At 40.2% G+C, this 9,565-nt stretch overlaps 1 protein-coding gene across 1 annotated transcript; it reads right to left on the bottom strand.

The window, feature by feature from the left end:
- Positions 1 to 6,327: 6,327 nt before the first annotated feature.
- On the bottom strand, positions 6,328 to 6,723 carry LOC309801636 (ferritin light chain-like; the record flags this gene model as incomplete). Its single annotated transcript, XM_082646722.1, has 1 exon — positions 6,328 to 6,723. One exon carries the CDS (start codon positions 6,721 to 6,723, stop codon positions 6,328 to 6,330), a length of 396 nt encoding a protein of 131 aa, XP_082502848.1.
- Positions 6,724 to 9,565: the final 2,842 nt, after the last annotated feature.

The following is a 9,565-nucleotide window of genomic DNA, read 5'->3' as shown; positions in this document are numbered from 1 at the left end:
AAAAACTGCAAATTCGAGTTGATAATTTAAAAACATTAAAGGATTTTCAAAAATTACTTGGAGATATTAATTGGCCAAGGCCTTCCTTAAAACTTACTACTGCTCAATTAGAGCCTTTGTTTGATATTCTTAAAGGTGACTCAGATCCTTCTACTTCATGCTCTATGACTCCAGAAGCACTTCAAGCTTTACAAATAGTTAATAGAGCTATCATCTCTGAACAATTAACTCGAATGCATACTCACCTGCCAATTTCTTTAATTGCTTGTCCAACACCTCATGTGCCTACTGCCATCTTATGGCAAACTGTTGGAATTATTGAATGGATTCATAGGAAAACTACATCCTCTAAGGTTATTAACCCTTATTTTGAACTTAGTAGTAAGCTAATAATGCAAGGTAGAACTAGATGCTTACAACTTCTGGGTATAGAACCTTCTCAAATTATTATCCCTTATTCAGTTAGTCAACAAAATTGGCTTTTTCAACATAGTAATGAATGGGGTCTTGCTCTTGCAGGATTTTCAGGTACCTTGGAATGCCATTACCCTGCTGATAAATTGATCCAATTCGACAAACTTAACTGTTATATCTTTCCTTCTATAATTAGGCAACAGCCTATTCCTCATGTACCTTTGGTTTTTACAGACGGTTCTTCTTCAGGAGTGGCTACTGTAATCATTGACGACGGAACCAAACTCATTAAACAAACTTCCTTGACTTCAGCTCAACGTGTTGAACTGTATGCTGTCATTATGGCTTTTAAACATTTGCCTTCTATATCTTTTAATTTGTTTTCTGATAGTAAATATCTTATCAGCTTATTATTTCTTCTGGAGACTGCGACCAGAGGACATACTAATGACCCTGAATTATCATCCTCTTTTCGTTTGCTTCAACAGCTTATTGGTTCCCACGTTGGTCGTGTTGCAGCTCTGCATATCCGTGCTCATTCTAACTTGCCTGGTCCATTGTCTAAACTTAATGCGACTGCAGATGTTTTAACTCGATCTACACGTGATCTTTATCCTGTGCGTTTTCCTCCCAAAAATAAAGTTAAAGTTACTCTTCCTCCTCAATCTCTTTTCCCTAAAGCAGGACATATCCCAATTTACCATCCTCCTCCTTTCCGTTCGTCATGCTGTCAAGAATGGCTAAGGTATTGCATTCATTATCTTCATACTGTTGATACTCATGGTCCATGTCCTGGACACCCTCATATTATGGTAAGTTATGATCAAACTGCTTCACAAGCAGCACAGCAATCGCATGCTTTACACCATCAGTCAGAGGCTACGTTACACAAAGCATTTTCCCTTACTCATGAAGCCGCCCGACAAATTGTTAAGCAATGCCCACAGTGCTTACCTCACCTTCCTGTTCCAAATTATGGTGTTAATCCTCGTGGATTATTACCTAGTAATTTATGGCAAATGGATGTTACTCATATCCCGTCTTTTGGGAAATTACAATTTGTTCATGTCACTATTGATACTTATTCTGGTTTCCTCTGTGCTACAGCACAGACCCAAGAAGCTACTAAACATGTTATCACTCATTTATTACACTGTTTTGCTTTCATGAACCTTCATTTTACAGGAACCAACATTACTCTTACAGGCCCGGCTACCAGCCTATGAGAGGATCTTAAGGATACCATCATTTAGTATACAAATGGGCAAGCTATTAATATTAGAGGTCGAATCTCATATGCCTCACCACTTTGGGATTCCGCTATTACTATAGCCAAGGTTCCAGGTGAAGATTCAGGAAATTATTTCTGTATGAAGCATTTACTTGGAGGACAAGGGATACTTATAGTTGGACATAAGGTTACTATTCTTAACAGAAAATCAAAAACTCAATTTCCTCCTTTTATGACCATTAACTTTGCTGGATCCAATTTTGAATGTTGCAATGCATCTTGGAATAATAACCAAATATGGTGTACTACAGATCATACCAAGGGGTCAATTCTTATCTCTTCTATTCCCATCATAGATAGGTTTATCACATTTCAAAAGAACTGGGATATATGGAAACTAGCTCTAACTTATTCCAATACACCTGTTATAACTTGTGTTGCTCCTTCATATACACTTTTAATTGGTTCTATTAACATTGGTAATTCTTCCAAAGGAGGATATAATATTAGCTGCGTTCATTGTATTTTTAGCAGTTGTATGTTCCCTTCTGCAGGAACACAATCTGTGCTTATACTAAGGCAACCCATATATGTTATGGTGCCTGTACATCTGAGAGAACCTTGGTATGAAGATACTGGAGTACAGGCATGGGTGGAACTCTCCAAAGCCTTTCAGAGAAGGAGACGCTTTATTGGGTGGCTAATAGTAAGTTTACTTGCCTTGGCTGCTCTGTCTGCTACCGCGGCTACTGCCTGTCTTGCTCTTTCACAGAGTATTAATCATGCTCACTTTGCTAATCAATTATCTCAAAATACCAGTCTTGCTTAATCTTTACAAAGTCACATAGATTTACAGATTAATAACACGTTAGATGAATTTAAAAACGCAATTTTGAGGATTGGAGATCAGATGGCAGCATTAAAATTGAGGATGCGTTTAGCTTGTCATGCAAAGTATACGTGGATTTGTGTTATTCCTTACAAGTACAATGACTGTGTTTGGGAATGGGAAGAAGTAAAAATGCATCTGCTGAGTGTTTGGTCAGATAATATTAGTCTTGATCTTAAGAAATTAAATGCTGAAATTCAGGATATACAAAATGCACATCTTGATGATATTTCACCAGAAGATGTAATTCAAACTTTACTGGATCATTTAAAGTGGTTAAACCCTTAGTCGTGGATTACTAGAGGGTTGTCAGGATTTATTACCCTGGCCATAATTTGCCTATTATTGATAATAATCTTCTCATGTCTGTTTCGTATCCTGATGCAACAGTATACTACTCTCGGCACTAAGGTTCATGGAATTATTTTGCAGCAAAGCTTAAAAAATAAAAAAGGGGGACCTGTGGGAAGCAGTCAGCCTTGAGAGCAGGTTACACACATGCCAGGCATGCCGCCGCTGCTCGAAGGGACTGTCCCTACTTGTTCCCCTCCTTGTTCCATTCCATGGGAGATAAATCACCAGGGCCCAGAAATCAAAAAGAATGTAAAATGAGACAAGCAAATCTGTCTCCACCCTGCACGTGCAGGTTATTTTGGATGATTCTGGGTTTATGGGTTTTCTCCCAGGGAAGTTAACCTTGAGCCGAGACAGTTATTAGATAATGTAAACCACCGTCTGGCAACCTTCCCTTTTCTAGTCTATATAATCTGCAACTGTAGCATAATAAAACTTGCCTTGCAACCATCAGTTGTCTTGGTCCTTCTGACCCCATTCGTCGGTGCTACTTCAGTTCCTTACCCCGTCCCTTCTGACCCGGAGCGGTGAAATCCTCTTTCTGAGGCTGGTCCGTGGCACATATGAATATGTTTTTGTCTTGCTGTCCTGCACACATGCTGTCTAGTAACAGATATTTTGTCTGCTAGTAGTGTTTTAGATTATGTCTTTCCAAAGCGCTGAGGCAGTGCACCTATTTTGAAGTTGCAGCTGATGCCTGAACGTATCCTAGCTGACAAATTATTGATTAATGAAAACATGAATTTCTGAAAGATTTGTACTGTTAACCAAAATCTGAGCAAGGAGTCTCAAATGTAATTCTTAGCCAGAATTACATGTTAATGAACCATTTAACAGTGTAAATCAAGGAACATCAATGTAGGGATTTCTTTTCATTTATTTCTTACCTGCTTGAAATAGCAGTTAAAGGTTGCCAGCTTGGTTGCAGATGAACGGACGTTTGAAGTTCCCCGAACTACTTAATGTGGAATAGGATACTAGACTTCCAACGCCCTCAAGGCTGTGACCTTGCAGCCATTTTACATAGCACATCATCCTCCTATAGGGATGAACCTTTCCCTGGCCCGAAAAGTAGCCACTCCGTTGAAGCTTTGCTTATTGTAACAGGCTTTTGTTTCCAGGTTACATGTCTGTGGAAGACTTAATTCTGAATAGAGATATAGATATTACTGGAAACTAATTGTTTTTGCTATTATACTATGCTTATACTCTGTTTTACTCTGTAAAACATTTAAATTGTGCTACAAAAATTCAGATGTTGTCTTGCAATCTTTAAACAATAAATGAATGAATTGCCCTTAAAAAAAAGATTTAAGCAGTTAGTTAAGCTGTTGGTCCCACATCAGACAAATTATCCTTATACCTCCTGTCAATATTGTTAACAGAGACAGTTATTTTATTAATCCTTATGATCCCGTGATTCTTTCTTTCATGTTTCGGGGCACAGCAGGTGAGAGAGTGGGTTTGTTAAGCTGGGTGGGTTTATCCTTCTTTTATGCGTTCATTCAATTTTCTGTTCATTTACTTATTGTATACATATGGCAATAGAAGCTGCTAAGGCAATCATTACTATTCTGCAAAACAACAAGGCACAGAAGCAGATGTCTTATTTCTGAGATTTCTCCCCCCAGGATTATTATGATTAAAGATCCTTTCCCCCCACTCCCTGGAGAGGACAAGGGGCTGCTCACTGGAGGATTTTTAATGACTTGGGGAAAGGCTCAAATATCCCCCCATTAGGGTAATCCACCCCAGGGGCAAACCACACAAGAATATTATGAATTTATTTTATTTTTCTATCCTTGCAAAGGTAATACTCAGCTCATTAGAATATGAAAACTATACTGTCAAATTTCAGAATTACATGGATGAAGAAAATCACCAAAGTGGCATCATATCATGTGTGTTACAGTTGTATTTACTATATTGACTATATTAAATATGTTGTGTTAACAATGTATTGTATAACTATATATTGAAAAGGCAAAATGCTGTAACGTATTTCAGAGAAAATAATTATGTTGGCCAACCCCAAATTGTACATTGTAGATGGGTCCTAGGAAAAGAAGATTTAATTCATAGTGAACAAGAGGTTAGCTTCTGTTTTCAGCCATGTGCTATTTCAAGAATTAAACATCATGAATAATACAGGATATAAGAGGAATAGTCTAAAGATGGAAAAGCACATTTTGATTAGGAAAGAGAATTTAAGGCTTAAGTCTTTTTTTTTTTTAAGGAAAACTGCCTTATTACTATGAGATAAGAAAATTGTTTCCTTATTTTCTTCCTTGCTTTCTTCTTCTTTTTTTTAACCTTTTTAATTTTGGATATTTGACCTCTAAGCTGAGATGACTGAAAATGCCTCCTCTGGGCATCAACCTTTTTGAAAGACTTTTTCCCCCTCCCTGAGGCCTATTTGTCTCTTGGAGGCTTTGTCTACATTACTCCTCAAGAGGCAAGCATTTGTCCTTGCACTAAATGCTGACATCTCCTGAGAAGAGGGAAGCTGCAAAGTAGAAGAATTGAAGGTCAGTATGTTGATATTGGTCTCAAGCGCATTGATGCACATTTGTGTATTGGGGAAGGGGAGTGAAGCTTGAGAGTGGGCCAGTGGGGAGGGGTAAATATTTTGTGATGCTGTCTACCTATGGGCTTATAAGGTTTACAGCTGCATTAGGAGGACAAGCATTACCATTAGCATGAAAAGTAGGGCAGACCTCAGTTGCAAAAGCTTCTAGCCATACACATAGGGCAATACGTAAATGATACACCTTATTGCATTCACCCATTCACCCTCCCCTGTTCACGCTAATTGGAAATTTCCATCCATTTCAGAGAAGTAACACAACTATCAATCATTTTCCCTGGCACGAATCTTCCAGGAGGAAGAAAATGGAATACACCTAGCAACAGAGCTCACGCACTAGTAGTCCATGTGTCTTAGATTTAATATCTGATGACTAGCTGCATTGAAGCCAAGAGGTGGTTCACAAAGTTGCTGCACATTAGAATCACCTGGGGAACTCTGAGACCTCCCCGTGCCCAGGCTCCTCCCTAGACCTACTGAATCAAAATCTCTGGGGCTGGGACCCAGACACCTATGTTTTTCTTCCAAGCTCTTTAGGTAATTCAAACGAGCAGCAAAGCTTGAGAACCAGCCCAATAATGGGAACAAACTTATTTCACACAGATAAAGTGGGGCAATTCATATGTTAAAAGAACGTGAATATATGTATATATTTCTTTTTTTTTTTTTGCTTTATTCTGTTTGTATTTCAAATAGGCTTTTTTTTCCTTCTGCAAAAAGCGTTACTGTTTCCATTTGGTCCAAGGCTTGGGAGAGGGCTCCAGGGCGGTTACAAAGCTGCCTAGTGGCTGCAGAGCGGGGCTTCAGGCAGAAGCTCTGACGCCAGAGGGTCTCCTCAGACACGGCTGGACTTCAGAGACTCCTGTTTGGCTCGAGGGTGAGCCTTTCAAAGAAATACTCGCCCAGCACAGCCTGCGGACCAGCCAGCCTGCGGAGGTTGGTCAGGTGGTCGCCCATCTTCTGGATGAGTTTCACCTGCTCCTCCAGGAAGCGGCTCTCCAAGAAGTCACAGAGCTCGGAGTCTGCACGGGCAGGACCCAGGGCACGCAGGTCTGATAGTGCCTGGTTCAGATTCTTCTCCCTAAGAATGGCGGCTTCCACAGCATCCTGGGTTTTACCCCACTCATCCTGAGAAGGCTTCCGCGCATCCTGGAAGAGGGCGCGGCCGCAGCACTGGTTTTGCATTTTCAAGAGGCGCTGGGCGCCTTCACACTTCTCCTCAGCCAGTTGGCAAAAAATGTGGCCCATACTGTCCAGAGTCCCATTGTTGCTGTCGAAATAGAAGCTCAGAGAGAGGTAAGTGTCCACAGATGCATGTTGAACAGGCGGTGGGCGGTGGCTTCCACCTCGGTGGAATAATTCTGACGAACCTGGGAACTCGTGGTTGATCAGTGATAAGGAGCTAAGCTCAAAAACTGGTGTTGGCCTGTCCTGGAGGCTGAGGATAGCTGAGTGTCTGATTCCAAAGGTTGCGAAAGGAAGAAAGGTTGGAGGGTGGTCGGGGGCTGGAGCAAGGAGCGTCCCTGGGTCTGTTCATTCCAAACACTGTTGAAGCAAAAGACAGATCTGCAGGACTGCCGAACACACTGCCTCAAATAGGCTTTGATATAAATGAACAAGAAGTCCAAGCAAGGACAAAACTTACCCTTCCTCCCACCAAAATAGCTGGTGATACTAGAATCTAGATCTGGGAAGGGATTCTTCCATTACTTTCTTAACATTCCAAGCCACTAGAGCAGTGGTTCTCAAAGTATGGTCACCTTGTAACCAAGCAGTTCCCTATGGGGCCTTCCTAGGACAGACCCATCCACCATATCCTCTATTGTAGTTTCTCTCTGAAGTACTCAGATAATAGTATCTCAGGCATATTTCTTGAGTTTTCAGATGCTAAAAACCACCACCCAATGGAAGAAATGAACTCTTTGATGATCATGAGCATGTAGCCCCCAGACCTTCTGGCACCTAAGGATGGATAATGTTACCTGCCTTGTGGCCTCAACATCAGCCAGTCAGAGGATTGTGCACGAGCTGATCACATGCCCTGGGATGTCCCTCCCTCACCTGGCCTTTAAAAATGCTTTGCTGAAATCCTTTGGAGATTTCAGGGGTTTTGGAACACGGACCACCCCTCTCCTTGCTCGATCCTGCAATAAACCTTTCTCTTCTCCAGACTCCAACCTTTAGGTTTGTTTGGCCTCACCGTGCTTCAGACACATGAACCTGCATTCGGTAACAACCTGACCAGCTTTACCAGCGTCCCCTGATAATGTGTCAGATATTCAAGTTTTAGGGCCCTATCCCAGCCCTATGGAATCAGCAACTCTAGAGGGGCTCAGTGATCTCTGTTATAACAGGCCCACCATATGATTTTTATTCACCTTAAAGTTTGAAAATATCTGCATTGTCAGCTGGCCAAAGCGTCCACCAGCAGGTTAAGGGGAGTGACGCCTGGAAAAGATAGGGAGTAGCCAAGGCAAGTACAGCAGCATTTGCCGTGGTAGTAATGGAGAATGCCTTTTCTCCACTGGTTGGCACAGACTAGTATCTGGGAGCAGTGGCAGGGTTATTTAGGATGCTTTACAATTCATTGTAGAGTGACCGCTTTCCTGGTTTGCCAGGGACTTCCCCTGTGTGAATACTTAAAATCTCATCCTGGCAAACCCCTTAGCCCTGGATTTGAAAAACTTAGGGAATAACATGAAATTTAGGGGAAACATGATCTAGGATTTGGGCAAGTCACAAGTGCTAATTAAAGCTAAGCAAGTATGGACAACATCTAGCCTTCTTTACCCCTTTGTGGGAAGGTAAATCTGATTGGGTGAAAGGACTTATTGTTAAGAAATCTTTGTAGGAACATCCCCTTCTGCTTAGTCCACTGGTTCTCAGTTCTGGCTAGACAATGGCATCGTCTGAGGAAATTTAAAGTTATTTTATTGGTCTAGGATGACCAACAGTCAGTGTGAGGGTTTTTAAAAAGTGCTTCAGATGATTCTAATATGCAGCCAAATTTAGGTGCCACTGCTTAAGCTTTTGAACCACTGCTACATATTTTCACCTCATCTTCCTATGAGAATATCCAACTGTAGTTGAGGTTTGTTTTTTTTTCTTTTTCTTTTTTTAACTGTCTTATTATAAGATTTACTGTCTTAAATAAGATTGAATGTACAGAAAATCCTGCTAGTCCATCTGGTATAGCTAGATACTTAGAATAATATCGTTAAGATATATACCATTTAAGTACTGTGACTGGCCTTTTAAAAATTAACATATGCATTGAATTAGTACAATCTCTTTTGAAGTTGTCATGTTGGGGAGCTATACCTGTAATCTGCTGCCATTGCTAAATATCTGGACAATTCTTATTAGGAATTGTTTTTAAACATCTTTAGGGATTAAAACCAAGAGTGCTGTATTATTTGTACTGGGACCACAAAAACCTCACAAAGTTTCCCCACTGTACCTTCTACCCCCATCTCTAACCCTTGGCAACTTCTAATCTGTTCTCCATCTCCACAGTTTTGTTATTTTAAGAATAATATGTAAACATAATCATGAATTACTTAATCTTCGGAGATTGGCTTTTAAAAATTTTTTCTTCAGCATCATTCCCTTGAAGTTCATTTTAATTTTTGCATATATTAATAATTTGTTCCTTTTCGTTGCTCCATAGTATTCTATCATAAGATTTTATCACAATTTGTTTCAACATTCATCCATTGAAAGACATTTGGGTAGTTGCCAGTTTTGGGCTATTATAAATAAAACTGCTCTGAACATTTATGTGTAAGTTTCTGTGGGAACTTAATTAAGTTTTTGTTTCTTTTGGATAAATGCTCAAGAGTACAATTACTGCGTTGTAGGGTGAATCTACTTTTAGGATTAAAAGAGACTGTCAAGCTGTTTCTCAGAGTGGCTAAACCATTTTATTTTCCCACCAGTGACGTGATATAACTTTTCTACATACTCGCCAGCATTTGATGTTTTCACTATAATTTTAGTTATTCTCTGATATCTCATTATGGTCTTAATTTGCATTTCCCTAATGCTAATGATGTTGAGCATCTTTTCATGTGCTTCTTTGCCATGTGTA

This window comes from Mesoplodon mirus, assembly GCF_964341445.2.
Source record: "Mesoplodon mirus genome assembly, contig: SUPER_3_unloc_18, whole genome shotgun sequence".
Lineage (NCBI taxonomy): Eukaryota > Metazoa > Chordata > Mammalia > Artiodactyla > Ziphiidae > Mesoplodon > Mesoplodon mirus.
Note: the sequence above shows the minus strand (reverse complement) of the source record. Positions and strands in the feature narration are given on the sequence as shown.